The 26,605-nt window shown below is 43.9% G+C and overlaps 1 protein-coding gene across 2 annotated transcripts in view; it reads left to right on the top strand.

Annotated features, from left to right (window-relative positions):
* Positions 1-1,831: 1,831 nt before the first annotated feature.
* LOC118419444 (protocadherin-17-like) overlaps positions 1,832-26,605 on the top strand; it is a 48,801-nt gene continuing 24,027 nt past the window's right edge. Inside the window, exon 1 of one of the 2 annotated variants that reach the window (XM_035825814.1) lies at positions 1,832-5,964. In XM_035825814.1, coding sequence (XP_035681707.1) covers positions 3,100-5,964 — 2,865 coding nt within the window. In that variant the 5' untranslated portion in view covers positions 1,832-3,099. The remainder of the gene's footprint in view (positions 5,965-26,605) is intronic. The other variant, XM_035825813.1, reaches the window with a different exon arrangement.

The following is a 26,605-nucleotide window of genomic DNA, read 5'->3' as shown; positions in this document are numbered from 1 at the left end:
CGCCTCAAAACATGTCAAATACAGCCAGGCAACACCTCTGCTCGGAGAGGCACTGATATGTCTATCTAGTAGTTCTTCACTCTTCATCTAGCTACAAGCAACACGCAGATATAGAGACGTGGAAACCCAAGAGAGACTGTAAAACAACCACGACAGATTCATTAGCTCGGGGATTAAAGTAAACCCTCTCGTCCAGCGGAGCTAATGGCATGTAATTGTCGGTTCCGCAGATAAGGTCTGCCACGCACCGTAGTCTCCAAGCAGACGGGTCAGCTGGATAGTAAAAGAGAAGAATTTGACCAGATAGGGACAAATAAGTTGCCATGGGTACTCTCCAAGCAGAGGTTGCAAATTGAGTCTCGGAGATATAGTAGTAGTCGGAAAAATTACTTTAACTACTCCTACTAGTATATCTTCGCGACTCAACCTCTGCTTGGAGAGTAGCCATGGGATCACAGTCAGTCTTTTGCAGTCTATCAAGCTATCCGCCGGCCGGTCAGTTCACCCCTAGGCCAATTAACTCCTACTACTAGACTTTTATTCCTAACTTAGCCAAAGTCCCTGCCAGGCCGGAGTCTGGTAGAGGCTACTGCCACGCGCCGGTCTGGCAGAAGGCGTCCTCTCTCACACCTGACAAGGATTTACACAAGACTTCCTCGGGGACACCGGACATTCTTCCTTTGTTTCTTAAATATCTCCACACAAAAGACGATCCTTCCTCTGCCACGTGTTGGCAAGCTGTTTGCAAACAAATGCAGAATTCATCCCCTGCCCTTGACACAAGGAAATATGCAGTCTCGGTAGCATGACGAAATACTGGAAGCTTTAGTAAAAAATGACTAGCAAAGGTGAATAATCTGCCACTGGAGTTTATTAACAGCAGAATTCCAGAAACAGGATCGACTTTGGCATCTTGCAAAGCATTGTAACAGTTTTTACTATCATTAAATCCAATAAGTTAGAATTTAGAGACACCATTAAGACCAGAGCAGAGACTAGAGTATAGTAGCCACGTGTTGTATTGTTCTCTATTGTCTGTTGGTCTTCTTTTTTTTTCGTTTCGTGCAATAAACTTATTATTAGCTCTCATTTTTCAGTCCACCAATGACTGGTAGAAACTCGAAATGCCTTTACACTAATAATGCTCCCTGTCTGAACCTCTGGTACGAAGTCACATTAAACGACTAGAACAATGTCAAAGTCTTGGCCGTGTGTGTTGGTGTTCTTGGAAGAATCGATGACTACACTGTACCAGCCAGAACCAGAAGCCAACTGCCCCAATTGGCGGTACCTTCACCGGTTCACTGAAGATTCAGACTCTACACGCGGATCCATAAGACTTGCCGCTCTAGCTCTCCATGCCTTCAGGTAAAGATCGCGGCTCTCCCTTGCTACGTATGTTTGAACTAGTCTCTACCAGACTAACTACGCTAGCTTAATCTCCAAGCAGATCCTGCGGTGCCATAAGATAGTATCAAAGCTGGCCAAGGAGTGTTCGGGAAGTTTGATACTACTAGTATACATTACGCACCGTGGATCTGGTTGGAGCTATCATAGGGAGAATAATTTGCTAGGAGAGTTTTGCTACCAGAGGAGTTGGTCGGCCGCCTCCGGAGGGGAAACATTACATGAACCTAAGCGTGGATTGACTTCCCTGGCCAATATCCCGATTTTTGCCGACTTGGACGATCCCAGTACCCCCGTAGGAAGGCCTGGTGGAGGCTATGACTGAACGAACGCAGCCCAGTCCATGCCCTTGTATTTCCTACATGGTAACCAGGTAATCACCGCCAGGTCTTGGGGGACGTACCAAAGGTGTACCCCCAGGGGGGAACAGGGTCAGCGTCGTTATGAATGGTTAAACAAGACCGTTGACATGCAAACGACCCTGCTCACCCCCGTCCCGCGTAATGTGGGGGTCCAGCCAACATAATGCAGTAGTTTGTAATAAACTGTGTACCGTAGAAACGCTTATATTTAGTACCCACAAATGCCCTACAAAGCGCTGTCTCCCATGATAGAAACTGACAATGATAAATCATTAATCAGGTATACCCGTGGTGGTAGACCTAACGGATCAGTATGATGGCAACGCATTTAAGGCGATGCACTTGGACTTCATTCCGCGCCCGTGGCCACCAAAGGGATAATGCCAGAGTGATTTATAAAGAGGAGGGCATTAGTTTTACAATTTTCCTAGCCATGCATACATTCATGGAGGGCTGAGCGGGGCCGGGGGAAGCTCGGGTGGGCGGAGCGATGGGTAGCGGATATGTGTGAAAAGATTGATCTGATTGAGTGAGCGCGCGCACGCACGCCTGCCTCTCTCGGCAGTCGGAGCGCGTACAGTACAAAACCCCGCCTCCGGTTGTGAGGGGAGCTCAGTCGGCAGTCGGACACCACCGCGTGCGGACCTACCTACCCGGGACCCTATCGCTTTCTCCTTACATTCTACTCGGGCCGCTGTTACTCACCAGGCCGAGGGGTGACCAGAGCGCCGACGTGCTTTCCAAGGACTTAAGTGCTGGACACTGTGTATTTATGATTTCTGTGTGCACAAGCGTTTTTCTCTACTGTGGAAACCTGAACGTTGCAGTGCTTCTCATCTCCTCAAGGGTACGCGTTGAGTGCTTGTAGACTGTGACGGACCGCTGGATTGTCTTCTATTCATTCTCACCGCTCGCCAAAGACAAGTTTGCGAAGGAAGGCCGTCTCGGCGGAGGTGCTGTATCTTATCGTCGGATTCTCGCGGGCTGCGTTTGAATTACTTGTAATCTATTTCGCCGAGTGCTACAAAGTGTTTCGTCGGAAGGAGGGATTTGACTTTCAATCGCTTTGGGGCGCCTAGACGGGTAGGATTTTATTTCGCCGGTCGGGAAGTCAAGAAATGTGCGGCTGGAAACTGACGGATTCTCAAAGAAAGGCGGACCGTTAGCGGTGAGGTGTCTCTCTCTATCTCATCAATAGCCACACCGTCCTGAAGGCGTGGACTTAACGGGACTTTGCGCGGTAAGAGCTATCTTGGTGCTACTCTTGAACAAATCGTTTTTACGGGTTCGTCTTTTTATCTGAGTGTGTATAAAAGAGACAGGAAGAAAGATGGATCTTCTGAGGACTGTGTTTCTGGGGCTCCTTCTGGAGCTGATCGGGGTGTCGTCCGCGCGGGGGATCGAGTTCACGTATCTGGTACTGGAGGAGGAACTAGCGGGGACGCATGTGGGGAACCTGGCGCAGGATCTCATGGTGGAGCGCGCCTCGGTGCCGCGGACTTTCCAATTCCTGACGGAGTCCCCGTACGTCGCGATCAACAACAAGACGGGCGAGCTGACCACCAAGCGGGCGATCGACCGCGAGCAGCTGTGTCCGCGGGCGCGGGTGTGCGAGCTGAAGCTGGAGGTGGCCGTGCTCCCCTCGCAGGTGTTCCAGCTCGTACAGGTGAAGATCTCCGTGCAGGACAAGAACGACAACACGCCGAGGTTCCGCAGCACCGGCGAGCTGTCTTTGGACTTGTCGGAGGCGACGGCGGTGGACACGCGCGTGCCCTTAGACGGCGCCGTCGACCTGGACTCCGACAAGTTCTCCATCCAGTCGTACACGCTCCAGTCTTCCTCGGACCACATGCCCTTCACCCTGAACACGTTCACCGGGGTGGACGGCACGCTGAACGTGGAGCTCGTGGTCAACCAGCCGCTCGATCGGGAGAGGCACTCCTTCTACCACCTCGTTCTCACGGCGATCGACGGCGGGAACCCCAAGCTGTATGACAGCCAGGTTCTCTTCGTGAACATTCTGGACACCAACGACAACAGCCCGCTCTTTGACAAGGCCACGTACTCGGTCGACATCATGGAGAACACGCCCGTGGGCTCGCTCGTGATCGACCTCAACGCCACGGATCCCGACGAAGGCACGAACGGTGAGATTGTCTATTCTTTCGGTAGCACCGTGCCGGACTCTATGAAGAAGTTATTCGCGCTGGACTCTGTCACGGGAAAGTTGACCGTGGCGGCGCCTTTAGATCACGAAGCGTCCGGAGGGCCAGTGTACCAGCTCACGGTCCAGGCGCAAGACAAGGGTGTCAACTCTGCGCCAACATTTGCTACCGTCATTGTTAACGTGGGGGATAAGAACGACAACGCCCCTAAAATTCGTCTGAACTTCGTGACCACCAAGAACGGGCCTGTGGTGTTGTCAGAGGACGTTCCCGTTGAAACGTTCCTCGCGTATCTGACTGTAGTAGACAAAGACGGCGGGTTGAACGGCAAAGTGAACGTCACATTACTCGGTACGGACGGGCTCTTTGGGTTACAGCTCGTCGCCGACAACCAGTACCTGATCGTGACGAGGGCGCCGCTGGACAGAGAGACAAAGCCGACGTTTAACGTCACGGTGGCGGCGCGTGACGCTGGCACGCCGTCGCGCACCACGTACAAGTCCTTCAAGGTCGTCCTGACCGACGTGAACGACAACCCGCCCGACTTCGGCTCGGGGGAACTCCTCTTCGACCTGACGGAAAACAACGCGCCGGGCGTGTCGGTGGGGAGGGTGACCGCCACCGACCCGGACGAGGGAGACAACGGTGTGGTCCGGTACTCCATCCGCGACGACCGCCCCACCAAGCGCGTCTACGTCGACCCCGTGTTGGGAACAATCGTGGTCAACAACGCCATGGATCGGGAGGAGACATCCCTGATCGAGGTGACGGTTGTTGCTACTGACAGCGCAACCCCGCCTTTAGAGGGCACCGCCAAACTGAAGATTAAAATCCTGGACGAAAACGACAACGCACCGTCCTTCTATAACAACAGGTACGCGTTCCACATCGCCGAGTCGGTGGAGGTGAAGACGCAGGTGGGACAGGTGATCGCCGCCGACAGGGACACAGGTAGGAACGCTAAACTTGCCTTCGCCATTTCCTCCGGGGACATGTTTGGGAAATTTTCCATCGATCCGCAAAACGGGGAGCTGTACACCACGGGAAAACTGGACTACGAGCAGAAGAAGAAGTACGAGTTAGTGGTGAGCGTTCGCGACAACGGCGACCCACAAAAGGACGCGAAATGCATCGTTAACATCTTCATACAAGACGTGAATGACAATGCTCCTAAGATCACCTTTCCCAACACGAACAAAAACGTGGTGTACGTCCCGATAACGTCCAAGCCTGGATTTTTAGCTACAAGTATTCAAGCCACAGACGCAGACGAGGGAGCGAATGGGGAACTGTCCTACTCCATCACCAATGGAAATAGGAGGGGAATCTTTGCTATTTCTGATAAAGGGGACATCAGGACTGTGAAAGTGCTGAAGAAGAGCTGGGAGGGGCTGCACAGCCTGACCATCACTGTGACCGATCACGGCGCGACGCCTCAGTCCGCGTCCACCGTCATCAACATCATCCTGGACAGTACCGTCACTTACAACGGCACGCAGGTGATCGGAGGCGGTCGCTATGGCGACTACATCCCCAGCAACCAATCGGCACAGGAGTGGAACAAGGCTCACATCCCGGCGAGCCAGGATGATGATCGCTTCAGCATCCCCATCATCATCGTGATCGCGCTGAGCGCAGTCCTGGTCCTCCTGGTCTCCATCGTGGTGATCGTCATCATCAAGTGCCGGAGGCTGAACAAGGAGGACCGGACGTACAACTGTCGCCAGGCGGAGACCACGCGTAGCAACAGCACGGGCAGCCTCGCCCGCGGGCAGAAGAGGAACAACCAGCGCGACCTGGTGGTCACCATCAACGAAACTCCCGTGGAGATCGACTACAAGGTCAACAACCGGAAGGAGGATCCCGACGGACAGGAGAGCTCGAGTCCCGAGTCGCTCGCCGACACGTCCCCGCCGGACTCAGAGTCGAAGCTCCTGAAGAAGGAGGTACCCGCGGGAGAAGAACACGATGCAGACGAATCCGGAGCAGAGCACAAGGAGGGGTCGGAGAGGGGAGACGAAGAATCAGAGGTCAGAAAACTTTTGTTGTTTCTTTCTTTAGCTTTGAAAGTTTAAGAAATGTCCTGTTCTTTATTGGTATCTGTTTCAACAATAGGATGAGAATATTTTGCAAGGAAGTGGAGCCGGGAAAACCTTGTCGTTTCAGGAAGGTTGACAAGGTTACTGTGTTTTTTTGTTTCCTTTGTTCTGATATGCTTTCAACAAAAGATTGGTCCCTTGTTGAATGATGGTATATCTGGAGCCCCTGAACTGCACTTTTAACAATCTGACAATGAGCATTCATCATTGTTTGAAAACAAACCTCAGATTTGGATTCGTAGGGTGTGATTTGCTTGAATGTAGACAGAAGTGCTGGTTGCTTTGCTAGATTAGAAAATTTGAAAGATGTCCAGTTTCTTTTCCATGCACCTGTTTTTGACGAAAGGATACTAGTAGTTTCCATGTCAAAGTGACATAGGAAAAGTCCATGCTATAGAGCTTATAATTCTTTGAACTGAATAACCCTCCTAAACTTGTCTCATACTGTCAGATGGGCAGCAAAATATGAATCTAAGGTCCCAGACTTCTGCCTTAAAATTTGGGTGAAAGAACAAGACCACAACAAAGATTTTGTGCAAACGATAATTTGCTTTTCAGTCCCTCCCCCTAAAAAAGGATTGGAACATTCCCTAGCTAGGAAGTTGGAGAGACAGACATAACAGTAATTAGCTTGTCTTACTTTACTTGCTCAGCTTTTCAGACACAGAGACAGTCCTGTTATCTGTGCTTACACTGAAGCAGGTGGGAACGTATCTGTAACTATCATGTCTGCCATCTTGGACCTCAGGACTAAAACGTTTGGTCCCTATCTCTGTTAGGGGCGAGGTGCACAGAAGGTATGTGGAAATACACAAAGAAAGTTTTTCTTGTGTCAGATGTTTCCCCAGACAGGAAGGAGGGAGAGGGGAGGGCTTGTTTTTCTTGGCCAGGGGCCTGTTTGATCAGATTAGGGTCATTAGCCCTTCTGTGTTTGTATCGAGTTTCATTGAACTGACCCCCTGGTCACTACACATGACCACTGGAGTCATCAAACCAAAGTAAAAGCATTGGAAGGAATTAGATAGGAATTTTGAGGGGATGAAGGGGCTTCATCTGACACCTTATTGGTATGTGAACTTCACAGTGAAGATTCCCTGTAGTGTGTAGTACTGCAAGCCCTTCTTATCTGCCTTGTGTGTGGTCAGTGCAAGAGAAGATGCTCCAGGAATCAGAAGTTTGTTGTTTTAGGTGGTAATTACATTAGTAGCTCGTTCGTCTTCATTAAGCTGAAGATGTGTTATCATAAGGAAGCTGTGTCTGTAGGTATCGGATATCATAGGGGAATCCCGCTCACTCTATAGGAGAAATGCTGACAATATTGTTTTTGTTATCAGGGATTGATTTGTATAGAGAGAAGACAGATTTGTTTATTATGTTGATAGTTGCTAAGAGACTGCCTTGATAGTTGTCCATATTGCTTTTGATCTTTCTGAACAACTTTCTTAGACTAGGCTTTAGGTTTAGGGGATTACCTGTTGATGTTTTCACAAGAAGAAACATCATCACAGTAAATAAATAGACAACTTTCTTTTTTCATCAAAATTCACTTGGAAGTCATTTGGAGAAAACTGGAAAACACACTAGCCTGGTGTCTATTTCTAATACTAATAGATAGCTACTGTCCATTGATTGGCCCTATATACATGTATTACTCTATGGAGCTGAAAAACCGGTGGATGCAAAAAAGCAACAGAACAATCAAAACTGCCCACTACAGTAGACCACTCAAGGGACTGATAAAATCTGGTCTATGTGGACAGGTGGTCACTATAGACTATAATGTTATCTAAGGGAAAACCAAAAAGTGGTCAGATTGGCCATGTGGTCCTTGTGTAGAGGTGGTCACTTGTACCAGGTTTGACTGAAACTCTCCTAGTCTTATAAGCTCATCCTGTATTATGTCAAGAGGGAGAACAGCTAATAGATTTAGACAGTCCCCCTCTCCCCTTTCCCCAGAGAGATGACAGCTACAGATAGGATGGGATTTAAGTCTTCAGGACCTGAGGTTTTCCAGCGCCAGCCCTTCCAGCATCTGTTCTACCTCCAGCCTAATTCTTCGCTAATCCATGACAACATTGCCCTCAAGCAATTCCATTAGCCCCTCCTGTAAATTGCTTTGCTCCCACCCCTCTTGCGGTGTCAAGTGGGCTTTTCCCACAGCAAACAATGCCTACTCGGTGACAAGGAAAAAGGGTGATGCCATTGTGTTGTAAGGGGTTGTTGTCTGAAATTATGCCGCAAATTGATTTTATTTGAGTGCTTTTACAAACATCAATATTGTAGACAAAAGGGGCAATCTTGATGCTTCAGAAATTCATTTCCTCTCAGGTGTTTGTCCAAGAGAGTCGGGCCACGGCTCGAGGCTGTTTTCTGGTCCGTCGATCTCATTTGCCCCCTCAATGTAGTAGATTATTTCTCCATTACCGTCTAATAAAGCCGAGTTGGTCCCGGCCGATGGAAGAGTTTGTGAAGTTCGGTGATGCGTGTCGGAAGTCTCATTTCACCTTGCCCTTGAACCGCGATCAGCATTCTTAAGACGTTCATAGAATCATCGCTACCTTCAGCCGCAAGACAGAGAGGAGCCTTCTGCTGAGAGCTGCGTATTTCTCTCGCAGTAAATGATTAACGTCGGACTGAAACATTTACGAGTCTAACTTGTGGTTTGCTTGTAGCTCAAACATCAAGCTGGATTGTTGCCCGAATGAATTTTGACTTGGCTTAGACTGCGAGCCAAAACTCATTTGCTGCCCCTTTACTCACAGAAGCCTCAATTGCATTATAAATAGGCTATTCCTGCGTCCTGAAAGAGGAGTGAGAAAGACTGTCGAGGGCTCTGACAACTGCAAAATTGCTTTGCTGAGACCAAGGAGGTTATATAGAGTTGCTAAGACCCAAAATTCTCTGCTAGAATTACCACGCCTTGGAGTCTCTGTCATAGATGATGAAATTAGCTGCTAATTAAAACAGAGCAGACCCTCAACCCTAGCACTGGCTATTCCTACGTCATTAAAGGCTGTCGCGAGCTCTGACAACTGCTAAATTGCTTAGCTGAGACCCAAATTTCTCTGCCAGTTTCTGTTATGAATGATGAAATCAGCTACTAATTAAGACAAAGCAGAACCTCAGCCCTAGCACTGGCTATCATCAAGGAGGTTTTTTTTTTCCCCTCCTTGCTATTATCAAAGTTGTGCATGCCTCTTTGATATGTATGAAATTGAGGAATGCCCCCTTTTGATTGCGCTCTTTGAGAGCCTCCATATACAAATGTATACTCTCCTGGGCCTTGCTGAAAAAGGCTGAATCACAATCACAAAGATAAGATGGACGGCAAAGCGAGGAGCGTACCGTTGGGCGTTCGCTGCAATATCTTAACCTTCTTCCTCCTAAAACCATAACTGACACACATTTGATGCAAAAAGGCTACCTCAGTCTGCAAAAGGTGTTGCAGGTTAATAGGTAATTCCCCTGCGATACACTTATCTGCACCTTGTTACCCTGGGCTGGTTATTCCTTCTGCATAATCCTGAATTCCAGACAGGTCTTTGCATGACCAACTCTCTCCTCTCACCTTGTGAAGGTCTCACAGCTTTTGATCTTGTTGTCTGCAGATACTGTCTGAAGAAGTAACTCTAGTTCACCTTTATCCGTAGGGTAACCTTTATTCATTGTTTTTGAATACAGGGTAATAATGATATCAAGTTGACGTACAGTTTGATATTTTGATAATAACTGATATTTTGATTATTATAGAAAACCATCATCTGATGTCTTGATATTCCTAAATTTCCAGTAAAAAAAATGCACATAGGTTACCCTGCGGATAAAGGTGAACTAGCGTTATATACTAAAATGTTTGCAGCGGTTTTATTTCTGCATTTGTTGCAATGATTTCTTCCTGGTGAATTCATGACACAGCAAATATGTACTTCCAATGTATAACTAATTGTACAGCGAAATTGTTTTAACCACAGACAAAAAATCTGAAAACCTCCTTTCTCCTTCATTGAATTTGCAGAAGTTTAAGATAAGTCTAAGACTATCTTTCTACACTGTTCAAGACACATGACCCCTTTATCTACCTGTCCCAAGGGCACGTCTTATTGAATGCAATGCTTGCAAGTCAAAGTCATTCCCATCCTCTTTCGGCCTCCTCCAAATCAACGACTTTAATGCCGCGGGCCAAACGGTAGTCGCTGGACCATTACCCTCCCAAATTCCCTGCTTACAGCGTCTATAGCGATCCGGAGCGAAGCAAAAATTGGGATATTGCGTGAGTCATCTGAAAATTAAATTGCCCGGAGCGAGACTGTCACAGTGAGTTATTCGCGGGCGCAAATATTGCAGGCACAAACGTGCCCCATGTTTTGCTGCTGTTATCAATTTTTAGTGGTTATGAGATTCCTATGCTTGGAGGTTTATTGTCATGGGTCTCTGTCAATCGCTTTGCCCTGTTGAGGGGGGGGTTGTGGCTGTCATCTTGACTAAACTAGACCATGAGAGACAAAACGCTTCTAAACTGTGAGCATGGTCTGCTACAGACATTACATTTTAAAGATAGAGGAACAGTTGGAAATATCATGAAGGGTGCATCAATGCATACCGCGTACCGAGGATGCTCTCCTGCATGTATCCTATGCTCATATTACCTGTTGTGTAGCCAGCCCTTAAAGTTTCTGTCGTCAAGAAACTTGTTGTCATCTTAAGAAGGAATTAGATGGCATTTTTTTCTACATACCGGTATGTCTTGTACTCACTATTGCTTGTTGTCTAGTGAAACTCAAGACTTCTTTTTGTCGTGTTATGGGGAAGACCTTGTGTGGCATGCTGTGGTCTAGTGGCTCTTGACCACAAGGTCATGGGTTCAATGCCCGGCCTTGCGGTGCTCTGAACCGAAGCTTACATTCTACTGGGAGGGGTTGTAGTCCTTCAGAGGTGACATTTAGGCCACACTTATTCATTTTCTTGTTTCTCAAACGTTTTGACGTGAAAGAATAACAGGCACACATCATCATAAAAGCAGAGGGCAGGGAGGAAAACTTGACCGTGAGTCAAGATAACTTTATTCATGGCATAAAACTTAGTGCATAAAGTCATGGACTTAATGCTCAACTTTAATTCTCATTAGATTTTCCATTTCTACATACTTTGTTTCTAAATCCAAGAACTCCGTATCAATCAAATTGGTGTAGCCTAATCTATCGGTCCCATATTAAAAGAGATGTCCACCTTGAGTATGTTAAAACTCCCACATCACGTATTGATATATATAAGTGTACCCCCTGGTGTGTGATTGGCACTAAGCTATCATTTCCAAACTCAGTAAGTAATAGTCCTCGGTAATAGTATTTGGCTTGTTGGGCAGCCTTTGCTGCATGTCGGCCAGACCAATATCATGGGACGAAATAAGATAGAAATTGATAGTGACTTCAGATGAACAAGACCCCTGTGGAGTTCAAGAAAACTGACTGGTTTTTAGGTACAGTCAAAATGGCATCTATCATCAACAGTTACACAGGACACCTACTGGGCCTTGGTTGAGGGAACTTGTACATTCACTCTGCAAGCTCATGTTGATGATAGGGTGCAATTGATCAATTTGGTCGGATAAAAAGTCGGCAATCCAGACAGGAAAATATCTGGCTGGAGACGCACGAGGAATGTAAGGTAGTTGGTCAGACGGCAAAAGACTATTATCAGACGCTAGTTCTGAAGTTCAGGCAAGCTCTTAGCTTTTGGATAGTTAGAAAGCTTTTGCTGCATGTCAGCCAAGCTAATGATGTCAAATGGGGACCTCCGACAGCAATCTATATCCCTGGTTCTCAAACACTTTGTGAATAAAAAATGTTAGCATTAGAGGTGAAGGATAAACTGAAGGCCACGAGGAAAACTCGTGTAAGTTATAACTTACTTCGGTATGGTTGATCTGACTTACAATAATCACACCCTGAAACTTTGTTTACCTAGGTGCAGACTTAAACTGTTTTCATATTGACATTCAAAATTCAAGAGCCCACAGATCAAATTGCTGTGGCCTGGGAAACATTTTCTGTCTCAATATTAAAACTGCAACCTGTGAATCTATGCCTAGTCTAAATTCCCATGTTTCGTTAATGTGAAATAGGCGGTAGGCTCAGTAACACTCTCCTGTTCTGCTGCACCCCTAATTTTCAGCCAATCAGCCTGTTTCAAGTGTTCTTGTCTCTTTCAATTTGCATCCTATTGTTAAACGCATCAGATTGTATCACTTTCGGATGCCAGCCTTTCAAAAATTAGGAGACCACGAAACCTCTTTTCATCTTGTTGGTGTCGTTTAAGTTTCCAAGTGCAGAAATTGTTGATAATCGTCAGTTTATGGACTTAAAGCGGTGGGATTTTAGGAAGCTTATGTCTTCATACGGCTTCTAAAATGGGCTCATTAGACCAGCGGTGACACCCCGCAAGCTTTCCCATCATTGTGGTGCAGGGGTGCCCCGCTGTGGCGCGTTAGAAAACACATTCTCCCGACGGCGCCACAGTTAGGCCTCAGCCATTATGTCTGAGCCGCGGGATCCATGTTGGTTTTCTGGCACGACAAAGGAAAAAACAGGCTCCCCAAAAATATTCTAAGGTGATGCTGCGGAGTTAACTCATTTGGGGCGCGGGGGGCAGGGGGGTTATTGTGTTCTGCACCTTGTGCCTGCCAAATTACAGGGAAAGGGACACCCGGCGGAGACGCAAACAACGCATGACAAATTTCGGGGCAAAGCGAAGGGACAAGAGGGTTGCTTACTCCAGGCATTACTCACTCTATTGTCAGGCTGGTTCAGAGCTGGCACAAATTGGAAATCTTCTGCATCGCTGGCTTCTGTTACTGTTATCTTTGGAAAAAGGGAAATGCAACTCGATACAGTTTAACTTCCTGAAAAAAAGCAATACCATCCACCGGGTCAGGACAATAAAAAATAGACGCTGTGTACAGTATATACAGCTTAATGTTTTAGTTATGTTAACTTTTTTGCAACAAGTACAATGAACAGTGGAGTTTGGCTTAACATCCCGTCCTGAGGACTGCAACCATTTTCAGTAGCTTGCACACTGGTCGGGTGGGCAGATAACAGCCAGGTTGCGAACTCTTGACCCGGCCTGGAAGCTGCGTTGCTATCCGCTGGACTATGCACGCTACACCACAGAATCATTCATCCACCATTCTGTAAGGAGAAATGAATGAAGGCAGGGAGAACCCATTGTGAAAGGAGGGTCCTTTGTTGGTTATTGTGACGGCCAGAGCTGAACCGTCTGTCTTTATGCCTTTCTGCCTTATTGGACGCGTCAGCTTCACTAAAGAAAATGCGGCGGGACAAAAAAAGGGTTGGAGAAAAATAGCCGATGATACCGGTTATGGTATCAGGAAGTTGAAAACTTCTACAAATGGAAATATGTTGTTTATCATGCAATTCATCAATAGTGATTTTGCTTCGTAGGTGATGCTATCAAGTTGCACAGTATGCAGAAACAGCTTTTTTGACACAGTTTTGTGTAGTTTTCAAATTACAGGACAAAGAGAGCAAGCACTGCAAATCTTCAGCAAACGAAACTCAATGGATCCTTTCCCCAATTTCAGCATCAGGAATTATATTATGAAATGGTTACATAGAGCGAGTTGGTTTTTGCTGGGGTTTGTGTGCTTTCGAAATTAAGGGACGAAAAGAACACAAAGGGAACAAGTACCAAAAGTGGTTAGCAAACAGTGGCAGTTGTGGCGTCAGGGATTTGATGATGTTTCAGTTTGGAATAAATCTGTTAGTCAGGTAGGTTATCAAAATCTTGCCATCGATTTTCTTAGATTTGCTACAAAGTTTTATCACGAGATTTTTTTTACACAGTTTTGTGTGCTTTTGAAACTTAAGGACAAAGGAAACAAGCCCATAAGTCCTCAGCAAACTCAGTAATTTGAGGAGTCCGCTAATCTAATGACACAGATAATCCCCTGAACTGAAGATTAAAGTTTGACACAGTTGGAACATTAAAGCAAGAAAATAGCACAAAGCATGAAACAAGACAACGCTCCTTTTCAAGAGGTCCATCAGTAATGTTATGCATATCTGGACGTGGCGTGGCCACATGTACCACTTAACTTGGGGCCCGAGGAGTCACAGCACGCTGAACATGGTGAAAACATGTCTAACGTTTCCCTTCCCCTGTATTTGCGCTGTTTGAGTGTTTACGGTTCCGCTACGAGTCACACGGTAAACACGGGCTTGTGTTACCCGGCTCATCGTGGTTCATCAAGCAAACAATGCGCCGACAATGCCGGCATAACCCCGGCCCAGTCAGCCACTAAACCCCGTCCCTATTTCCAACACCATGTCCTGAATTATCCAGAGCCCACATCAATTTATTTCCTTGGTTTTTGGATACCTTAAGATAAAAAGTGTAGCAATGTAAGCAGAGGGCAGGAATGAAAACTTCAAGATGACCGTTTCGTTCAGACCCAATCAACCCCGTCCCTATTTCCAACACCATGTCCTGAATCATCCCAATGCCACACCAATTTATTTTCTTGGTTCTCGGACAGTTTACGGTGAAAGTGTAGCAAGCAGACATTAACGCTGCATCGACTTTATCTGTGGGGTAACCTATATCTGTCAATTTAGAATAAGAGGAATATCAAGTCAACGGACGATAGTTTTAAACTAGTTAACTGCTATATGTCGACAATATTGCAGATTGAAACCATTGTCCGTGGACTTGACATCCCTTAATAATTTGTTCTTCAAAATGATGGATATAGGTTACCCCTGTGGATCAAGGTGAACTAGCACTATGTAAGCTAGGGGCAGGGAGGAAAACTTCAACATGGCCGTTTTCACTCCATATTAAAAACTGAGTGAACCAAGGCATGAACTGGTCCTCAAGCATTTTCGTTAAGTTTCTCCAGTCAGGCATATAAAGACTAAGAGAACCATCAAATCAAATTAGTGGGGCCCGTAGTGTGGGAGGTTCTCTACTTAGTTTAAAGTTGGATTTAATTGAGAAGTTTGTAAACACTGAATGAAGCCAGTGGATACCTTGATTCGAGTAATCCGCGGTGAATAGTCAGTCTTCATTACCAGAGATCAAGTCGGGGCTTACTTTTGAATCAGCGTCTTGGACTCAATTACAGATCGCTCGCGCTGGGTGGTAAAAGTTGAGTAGGCCAGAATTCCCTGTGTAGCTATACTGTGTTTCTTAATAATCTCATTTTAAGCTCTGTACATCACACAAAGGAAGGGTATATCCACTGCTATAGTCCCAAGTCTCCGATACCCTTTCTTTCGATGGATTCGCGGCAATCTTGGGAGAGAGCGCTGGGAAATTTGTAATTGAGAACGGTTTACAGAGCGGTGCCTATTGCAAATTGGGATAGGGTGTAAAGGGAAGGTGGGAATTGAGTCAGAGTCTCTATTTCAGGTTATTTGATGGGTGGGAAGGCAAGCCTCGCACCTTAGCTGTGAGGATTACAAGCTATCTATGTGTTGTTCACAGTTTTGTACACACAGAAGACAAAGGGTTTGTTTCAACATTGGCTGGCAGGTGATTGGTAGCATCAACAGTTAATGCCGATCACTGCTGCCTGATTGATGCATTATCTTATAGACACACTTTCTACCAAATTGGAGGATGTGATAATAAGTCCACTTTTCTCTTTACTGACAACATGTGAAGTGCTTTGTCGGAAAACACATGTAATCAGCAGACTATCAGTCAATTGCTAATGAGAAATTCTATACGACTACACTGTAATGATGTTTATAATCTAGTAACAATGTTTTTAGAAGTTGAGCAGGGGGCAGGGACAAAGTAGAAAAGGTTAGAATGCCACTCTTTCTTTATTTGTTCACAGCAAAAGAACAAAATTGCAAGGATTGATATCTTGAAGTTCATTCTCTTGTTTTGCTATAGCAGTGAGGTGTCCTTAATTGCTAGTGTAGTCATTGAGCATTGATATCTATTCATCTAGGAGGTTTTTCTTGATACGTTTAGATGAATTGCATTAAAAAGAAGTGAAGAAAGATGCAGCAAAGGAACAAAAATCACCGGTAAAACTTTATTCCATCCACCTTCAGACCTCCCAGCTCCATTCCTGGCAACCTTCCAAAACATCTTTTAACTGGATTAATGATTTCCTCCCCAGCCTCTCTCTGTTCTCCCTTTAATGATACCCATTCGCAAGAAGGATGAGAAGCAGCCTCTTCCGTCACCATCTCCCGTAAGCCACTATCTTAGGCTCTGGCGATCACTTTGACACTTGATCGCGCCGTTCTTTCCCCGTAAATTCCCCCCAAATCACCGACATCAAAGCCAGCACCTCGCCTGACATTTTGGCGGAGGAGTGAGAGGGCTTGAGAGGGATATCCTCTGCTCTTCTTCCATTACTGCTGGGCTTTCCCCTCTGTGTTACTCGATCTGGTTGACACCAGCGGAGAATTCTTTTTGCACATCACCTGGTATAACAGCCTCGGCTGCAAAATGGCTCAGGTCTTTTGGAGATAGATTTTCTTGGTGTAGTCTTCTGCTACAAATCAAAGTTTAGTGTGATAGATTTTGCATAGATGTAGACTCGATCTGGTTGCCACCAGCGTAGAATTCCTTCTGCACATCACCTGGTATAACAGCCTCGGCTGCAAAATGGCTCAGGTCTTTTGGAGATAGATTTTCTTGCTGAAGTCCTCTGCTACAAATCAAAGTTTAGTGAGGTAGATTTTGCATAGATGTAGACTCGATCTGGTTGACACCTGAGTAGAATTCCTTCTGCACATCACCCAGTATAACAGCCTCGGCTGCAAAATGGCTCAGGTCTTTTGGAGATAGATTTTTCTTGCTGAAGTCTTCTGCTACAAATCTTTTTTGCATAGATGTAGATTCGATCTGGTAATTCAGACACCAGCGTAGAATTCCTTCTGCACATCACCCAGTATAACAACCTCAGTGCAAAATGGCTCTGGTCTTTTGGAGATAGATTTTTCTTGCTGAAGTCTTCTTCTACAAATCAGGGTTTAGTGTGATAGATTTTGCATAGATGTAGACTCGATCTGGTTGACACCAGCGTAGAATTCCTTCTGCACATCACCTGGTATAACAGCCTCGGCTGCAAAATGGCTCGGGTCTTTTGGAGATAGATTTTTCTTGCTGAAGTCTTCTGCTACAAATCAGGGTTTAGTGTGATAGATTTTTCATAGATGTGAAGAATCTAGAGACTAGGAAAAAGCAACTAGATACGTTGAACCCCCTGTGCAGTATCAGTAGATTCTGTGTCTGAAAGGCAAAACCATTATCCCATTTCAAAATGCTGGATGGTGTTGGAGATGTGATATATACAACAGGTACTTTTTCACTTCAACAGTTGCTGACTTCTTTCTTGTTAAGACTACCAGGGGTATAAGGATATCTATCATAGTCTTGTAGGTTTTACACCATCTTGCAAGATGTTGACAGTCTTTTGTTGAAGATATCTATGCCTCTTCTGATTTTGGACCACTTCTCTATAAGGCATATAAGGATAAAATACTTGTAGTTTTATCCATCTTGCAAGACGTTGACAGTCTTTTCTTGAAAACGTTTTTCCTCCTCTGACTTTGGACCACAGTCAGTGCTCTTTTGTGTTCTTTTGAGTCTTCCTTTGTTGTAGAACAGTCTTTGCTCCTGTATTGGTCTGGCAGCTGCCAAGGCACATATGACAGAGATCGTTTCTCTGTTCAGACAAGAAAGGCAGAGAACAACAACAAATCAATCATCTTCTGATGTTTCCGTTTGGTTCGCATCAATCGTACTAAATCAGAAGACAGCTTCAATGTCTCTGCACTCTTGAGAATTCCCAGAAAAGCTGAAATTAGATGTCAGTTTTTCTATTTGACTTACTGATACAAAAGTTGCAATACTCAGAGGTGCAATTACTGAAAAAAAAATACCCTTTCCTTTTTTCCCCTTTATGAAAACTTCTTGATGGGTAAAACAAGAGTACAGACTGATATGACGGACACTGGTAGATGTAAGGAAAGGAAATTGGTCTGTAGCTTTTGTGCGTCATTAAGTTGTTTTGGATCCATGCTTTTGAACCAGAAGCTTTGTAGTTTGAATCCTTACTACTTTTTCAAAACATGAAACTTGATGGAGATCTGGCTCCACTTCCCAAGGCAGTGCAAGGTGCTCCTCAGAACCCTGCTGACCCAGGCCATGTTTTCTCAGGCTGCTCCAGTCCCAACACCACAAGCCCACCGCACACATGTGCGACATGTGCCCCCAACTTCCAGTTCACACCTCGAAGTTCCTTCTCATCTTTTTATGGGAAAAACAATCATTTTCCATTCAGCAGGCATATGTGACATGTGTCCTTCACTCCCAATTCACACCTCGGCAAATTGTTCTGTCTTTTTTTAAGCACCAATTATTTTTCCTTTGGCAAGCATGTGTGACCTCAAGCCCCTATAGCAGAGCAGCATTTGAACATTGAATATGTATACGTAGGTTTCAGATAAAATTCCATGCCAGTGTTTGTCAGTTTAAGAAGAGGTGTAAAAGGCAGTCAACTTGAAAATAGGAAGCCGGGAGGAAAACTTGCATCTTGCTACATTTACATGCTCTCTAAAAGTTTTAAAAGTTTTAATCTTGTCTTTTTATCATCCAAGAATTAAAGCAACTAGAATTGGTGTGGCCTAACTGCCCTCTTCACTGGAAACAATACAAAACTTTGAGCAGCACACATAGTAATCATCAGTTGAACTGTCATAAAAAGACAGTAACCATTCAGTCATAAAAAGGTGCCTTCAAAATGTTGGCCATGAGTTTGAGCCACATGTGCCTGTGAACCAGCATGTACCTCCCAGTTCACACCTCGAATTGTTTTTCTTTCCAGTCAGCTAATTAGTCTGTTCTCTGTCACATGTGAAAGCAGGACTGCTCTTCAATAATTCACACCCCAAATTGTTTTTTCATCCCCAAATTGTTTTTTTAACCAGCCCCCAATTGGTTTTCCCAAAACAAAACAACTTTTCAATCAAAGGGGATTATGCTTTGAGACAATTTGTAAATGCAATGGCTTCTGTCTGGGTTGGAAATGAATAAACATCATAATTTCTTTTCAAATTGAAAAGTAATTCATTAACAAAAACATTGAATAAAAGGCTTTGGAATCTGATAAGAATGGGTTCTTCCAATTTTGCTGCAGGCATTTTTTTGTTTGTTTTTGACTTTTGCTCTCTGCTGTTATATTTTTATCAGGAAATGGTCTAACAAGTGCACTATACAATTGCCTTTGTTGTGGGCTAACATCAAAAGACACCAAACCAAGAACAGTCACTACCATTTTAGGGAGAGTGATCACATATTCTATCCCTCATGGCAGGCTCTGTAGTGCGTGTTCTTTCATTGCAATTTATTTTCTTGGATGCTAACATGCCAGTTTATAACTGTAGTGTTCCGATAAGGCTAACTCTCCATAAAAATATATTCATCATAGGCGTCAGAAAAAAGTTAGTACACAATCAGACCAAAAACCACCAATCCCAAAAATGCAAGCCACAGAGCCTTTATACATTTACACTAGTAGCTAGATACTTTGTGTCCTGGTCCCGCCCGAAACAGGCTGACCCGTAGAGTAATTGCCATCTTTTGGGGTCCTGGTCCCATTCAATCTGCAATTGTAATGCAGATGTGAGTGGATGGGAGAAGCCATAGCAGGACAAAGTAGACAGATGGTGGTAAGAATCCATGAATAGAGACGGAGGTGGGAACCTTGGTGGTCCCTCATGCCCCCTGCCTCGCGTATACACACCAACAATGGGTTAAGCAGTCCATGTTTGTTTGTAGTAAAGGTAATGAGCCGGTTATATAGAATCCTTATTTGAAAACTCATGCCCTAATTGCAAGGGAACACACAGATACAAGGTTCGTTAATATATAGAATCTTTATTTGAAAACTCATGCCCTAATTGCAAAGGAACACACAGATACAAGATTTTTTAAAATATCAAGACTTTAGATCTATCTGATATTTCTAAGTAGAGGTAATGAGCCAGTTATATAGAATCCTTACTTGAAAACTCATGCCCTAATTGGAAGGGAACACACAAAGATACGATAATACAAAACAAGATTTTAAAAAAAATGTCAAGTCTTTAGATCTAACGATCTGTTATTTTCAGTACATAACTCAAAGGTTTGGTTTCTTCTTTTGAGGCACTGGCTAATTATGCTGTCCCACATTTTGAGTTTTGTGATGATAAAGGAAATTCTTTTCTTTTTGATGAGAGAGATTAAAGAAAATGGAGGGCAAATATAAATGTGTGTAGAAAAAGCACTCCTCATTGTTTGAGCCTTTGTTCCCAGCTACAGAAAGCTAACTGTATTCTCACTAATGATCGAGAATTGGTCTGCGGCTTTTTATAGCATTGCTTGAGTGGGATTAGGAAAACTGGAGGTGAAATAAAATGGTGCGTAGAAAAGGTATTCTATTGTTTGAGCCTTTATGCCCAGCTTTGTCTACAGAAAATCAAAGTACCAACACTAATGATGGGATATTTGTCCGAGGCTTTATGTCCTTGCTTGAGGGGGATTAAAGGAAATGGAGGGCAAATAAAACTGTGTGTACAAAAGCCTTTCTTTTGTTCCAGCTATTGTCCTCAGCTTCATTTAGGGGTCATCAGAGTAAACAACTTCACTTTCACTAATGATTATGGGACAAAAGGCAACAATATCTTAGTTTACATTTAGATTCTATAAACTCTTATATAAACAAAACTAGAAAAGACAGGAGGAATTATAAAATAATCCTGTTACCACCTTGTTGTTAAACAACACACACCCAAAGGCACTTTGGAAGAGAACAAAGAAAATGCTGCTAAAAATAAACAAAGGGTTTAACAATGGGTTCACTTTCGCTTTCTGAGTTTACTTTTACTTTCTGAGTTTACTTTCATTTTTTTGCCAAAATCTTTGGCTTGTAAGACTGATTGGCATAAGTCAGTAACAATTAACGTTACAGAGCAAATTATAAAAGGCAAAAAATTAACTTTTTTTTCATTCTTAAGAGAGGTTAGGAAGAAGAAAAGTCTACTAAGGTGTCCAATTAGTTTTGCAATAGTACAAGGACAAGAGAAATTTTCACACACCTTGTTTCTTGGTGATTAACAAAGGAAAACATTGACTTGGTACTTGGTAATTTTAACCTCTTTGCTAAAGGCAACGGCACATGTTGAACATTACCATTAGGACTCAGTACTCCCTCTGTGGAGAAGCCCTTACCGGTGTTAAGTCCCACCCCTATCTTGGAGTACAACTGTCCGACGATTTGCGGTGGGACACCCATATCAACCACGCCACTAGCAAAGCTGGTAAGGTCCTAGGAGTCATTCGGCGCAACTTGACCCATTGTCCATCTAGGGTCAAGGCCACTTGTTACAAAGCGCTGGTACGGCCTCACTTGGAATATAGTGCCATCGTCTGGGACCCGTACACCAACAAAGGGATACAGGCGGTGGAGGCCGTCCAGCGCAGGGCAGCCCGAGTGACCCTAAATGACTACCGGCAGACTAGCAGCGTGACACAAATGCTTTCAGACCTGCAGTGGCGCCCGCTCTCCGAAAGGAGGAGGAACGCCCGCCTCACCTTTTTCTATAAAGTAGTCAACAATAATATTAACATAGACGCCAGCAATATTCTGAAGCCTGCCCAAGGGCGCACCCGGGGTAGTCACGACTTCAAATATCAACACATATTTGCACGCACCGATATCTACAAACATTCTTTTTTCCCACGCACAATTCCCGAGTGGAATGCCCTGCCTGGCACGGTTGTAAGCGCTCCCAACGTTGAGCACTTCCGTGCCAGGCAGGCGGCCTGCCCGCCCTAACCCGGGAGCCTCAGCTCCCCCCCCTACTTTTGCCCCTCGCGGGGTCATTTGGGGGTATCCTATGTAGATGTAGATGTAGGAACTATTTGATGAGTTTTAATGTCTTCCAGAGGAGTTGACATGATGAAAGAGGTCCCGAAACTGTAACCGATTTGTTCAGACAACAGTTTCCATGTGTTTGCCCCCAGGACCCTCCCATGCCCTCAGCAGTGGGAAGCCCAAAGTCTGCAGCATTTCCCCTACAATTATGTAACAGTATCCTCTGCCATGGACATCTGAGCCTTTTTTGTATACTTTCGGTTCTGCCATTGTTTAATACACCCCAGTGTGCGATTCCCAGAAGTTATATGGTCCAAACTCATATGCTAGACCTTCATAATAGCCTTAGGTTAACCTCCTTGGTTTAACAGACTCAGTGAGTCTGTCTTGCCTTTGTGTCAACCAGTAAAATTCATTGATACGGAACTATAACTGAGGGAAATACAGTAACTGTACATTCAAATCTGTACAAGTGGCCACCTCTACAGAAGAACAACCTGGCCAATGTGAACACTTTTGCTGGTCCCTTACTTCATTTTTCGAAGTCTGCAACATTTCCCCTACAATTATGTAACAGTATCCCCGGCCATGGACATCTGAGACTTTTTTGTACACTTTCGGTTCTGCCATACGTGGTTCCCAGAAGCTATTGGGTCCAAACTCATATGTTAGACCTCAGTAACTGTTATAGCCTTCAGTTAGATTAAAAAGTCTTGGCTTTGTATCAACTAGTAAAATACATTGATATGAAACTGGAAGAAAGGGCAATACTGTACATTCAAATCTGTATAACTGGCTACGTCTACACAAGGACCACTTAGCTAATGTGGTGCCTTGAATCATTTTTCCCCATAGATGCAAGCTTTAAGAAAACATAAACCAGATTTATTTGTTCAGTCCCCAGAGTGTTCTTCTTGAGAAATTTTGACCACAAGCTTTATAAAAGAATTGATCATGACCAATGGCTCAGAGCTACGATATGGAGAGATTTGCCAGTCGTGTTAAAAAAAATTCAGTTTATGTATTTGCAAGGCAGTTGGTATTGATTGACTCCTGAGAGCATGTCAATATGTATGAGTTTGAAATTACCAACCCAGTCATCAATTTTCAGGAAAATTGAGACCGATAAAAGATACATGACTTTTATCATGCAGGCAAAGGTTCACCTAGCTCCAGATATCAATATTGTATAATAATGATAATTAAGAAAAATTGCAAGAGCCTTATGATTAAGAAAAATTGCAAGAGCCTTGCTGTTTAGAATTGCTTTACCAAGATTTGGAGGTACCGCATACTGGAAAGACTTTTTGTAAATCAGATGCTGGCAATAAGCATTTACAATGTATTACTAGTAGTTGTGCCATGGAATCATTTCAACTAGAAAAATTAAAACACTGTGGACTCTACTATGAAATTAAGTCCCTGTAGAAATAGATGAATTTATGGTAGAAAAAAAATTCTAAGGGCAGTCTCTACTCCTTAGTTTCTGTTGAGCGAGTAGGTTTGTCTATCTTGTCTTCAATTTTTTTTAGTTCAGTTTGAAGTACTGAGTCGAAGCTAAGGACCACCTGGCCAAATTGTGTTGACACAAGCATTAAGATTCCTGTCCAAACTGACCACCTGTCCTTATAGACGAGATTCTATCAGTCTCTTGAAACATCTTCTGGGGCAGTTTAGACTTAATTCAGGGAAGAGTTTCTACTGGCTAGTCCTTCTCCCAACCATGTGAAGGCCGAAAGTGGAACAATTCGATTAATGAAGATTGACTACTTAATCAGAGACCATTTCTTATTTAGGTCATATCTCAGCATAGCCAACCTGTGCAGGACAACAGGCACAGGTGACCGGATCTGGCCAGTCACAGGTGGTCCCTGGGCCACTCTAAACTTATCAGTTGTTTCTTGGACAGTTTTCAGCCAAATATTGGAGCCATAAGATTTATTCTGATTCACAGTTAAGATGGCCAAAGATGAGCAAGGTTAGATATCAGGCTAGAAATAAAAGATGATGATGAAAAAGATACTACATTTTGTAGTAGGCTCCAAATTGGAGGAAATGGTGTACAAGTACATGTACAATGTCCTGGACTTTCTAAACATTTAAGAAATGGAATCCAGAACACCAAAAGCTTCTTGGCAAAACATTCTTGACTCTACCTTCAGTGATTTATCTACTTTTGTCACTTGCGATGTTACAAGCAATTGTGTAACCTAAGTAAAAAAGGGAACCAGAAGCTGTAAAAAAGAGGCTCCAATTCCCCAAATGCTTGAAGCAAATCTCCTGTTTCTGCAAACCTGTTTTTTTTCTTTCAAGCAAGCATATCCCCAAAACAACCGATCACATTGATGTGGCCGTCTGGCAGCCGATCAGCCCTTAAAGTGGAGTACCCTGCGAGGCCGGCGCTCAAATCAAAATCAAACAACCAAAAACCAATTTCCTACCAGCGGGCGCGCAAGTTTGTGTGCCGACTTGAAAATTTCATTAAGTCTCCACTCCAGCGCGGCGTCAGCTTGTGCTGTATCATACGGGGAGCCTTTATGCCATTATAGGGTATAGGTAACCAATCATGTAGTCCTCATGGACACCAAACTGTAGGGCTCCAAATACTAGTACCTCTTTCTGCACACCTCCACTCGTACAGGTAACTTCAGGAGTTACTGTACCAGTGCCAAATGAATTTTAGTTCCATCAATTAGTGCTTCACCGTTCAGTCTTAAAAGAAAAAAAAGGATTTTTGAAAATGTTGCTACTTTTCAATCTTCTGACAGTCAAAACTGCCTATTAGAAGAAGACCACTCGGGGGACTGATAAAATCTGGTCTATGGGAACAGGTGGTTGCAATTTGCAAAAGACAGGATTCTTAATGTTTGTGTCAATGAAAAATGTATCTAACAGTGGACAGATCAGTCTTATATTTGCTTTCTTTCTTTCTTTCTTTCTTTATAGAAAGGGTCATCACTTGCATAGGTTTAACTTTGTCAGTTGCACTCAAGAATCAAGAATTAAAAGCAATTTACAAGTGGGTTAATTATTTTATGATATGATAAACTAGTCAGTTAAGTATAGGTGACATGAGACGTACTGTAAATGCATTTAAGTTCGCGGGGATTTAATTTCGCGGTAGCGGGAAAATGGACTTTTTGCGGTGGTTTTAATTTTGCGGTAGCACCATGCACTGTAGTCTCTTACTGTTAAGGAAGAATGTTCGCGGTGGTTTTAAATTCGCGGTGAAGCGGCCGCCGCGAACATTTTTGCATTTACAGTAACTGCACAGCTCCAATTTCACCTGAGCTAACCCGCACATGCAGACAGTATTTCCAGCCCCCAAAACTCACTTATCCACCCGATGATGAGAAATTGGCTGCCATTAAGGCGAGGAATGGTTGACTGGCAGTTTTAATAAGGGTTTCTCCAAGCTGATCCGCGTTTCCGATGACTCCGCAAACCAGATATTACCCGCCGTATCTCTCAAATTCATCGGAGAAATATTCCGCACTTCCAACTTCACCATAATTCCATTTTTCACACTCTGACAGTCCGGCGGGGCAGGGAACTTGGAAACTTATCTTTCAATTTATCTCGGTAAATTCCTCAACGCCTGTCAGGTAATTATTTTTAGCGTCAGGAGCTGGCAGAACGAATATTTCTCGCTTCAGCGCACCTTTTTTAAGCAGGATTATTTCAACAAACTTGAAGTCATTTTATTTATCTCTCGTTTGGATCAAATATGATAAACTTCCAAAATTTGCTAGCCTTAGCCCAGAAACGATATGTCACTATGTTGCGTAATATGAATAATTCTTCTCTCTTCATTCCCAGAAAAACCAATATCTTTCTTATCTAAATCAAATATATTAAACATCAAAATTTGCTTGCTGTAGATTTGAAACCATATGTCACCACACAGTGTAACTTGAATAATTCTCGCGCTCATTTTGCTGACTGTAAAACTAGTTCACGTTGAATCACCATATGGCCCGAAAGTGTTATAATCGATGGCCTACATAACATATTCTATGGTAACAGACTTAAGTGGTCTCCGATGGAACAACTATTATGCAAAGCTGTAACAATTTGATCTCCCTTGACTGATGCAAAGGGATTAGCTTCAACAGTTACTGAATATTCTGTAAATGTTTGATAGTTCTAACTGTCCGACTGACTAGATATTGTAAGGTGTGTATAACAAGACGTGAAGTCATGGTTTTAAAAAAAGGATTCCATGCTAAATTGTAAAATAATGCAAATCTGATGACTGGAATGACTAGTATCAACATACTTTACACGATAGAGTTGGCTGCAACTGTAACAGTTTTATAATCACAACAATTTAGCTGTTCTTATAAGCAGTTTATTGCATGTAAGTCTTGGAAATCAATCATTTACATTTCATGCTGCTAGATTTAAGTAGTCTCAGATCAAACAATGATCAGAACTTGATACAGAAGCACACTTTACTCCTGAAGAGTTGAATAACTATCATCCGGTAGTTATAATCAGTTAGCTGGCCATATGAGCATCTTATAATGTGTATAGATGTTGCAATCAATTATTTACATAAACGTATCCTATGGTAAAAGACTTAAACGGTCTCGGTTGCGACGCTGCGCATGTTGATCTGATTCTTCTTGACAGACATGACTGGCTTTGATCCCTTGGAGTTGACTG

This window comes from Branchiostoma floridae, chromosome 7, assembly GCF_000003815.2.
Source record: "Branchiostoma floridae strain S238N-H82 chromosome 7, Bfl_VNyyK, whole genome shotgun sequence".
NCBI classification, from domain to species: Eukaryota; Metazoa; Chordata; class Leptocardii; order Amphioxiformes; family Branchiostomatidae; genus Branchiostoma; species Branchiostoma floridae.
Note: the sequence above shows the minus strand (reverse complement) of the source record. Positions and strands in the feature narration are given on the sequence as shown.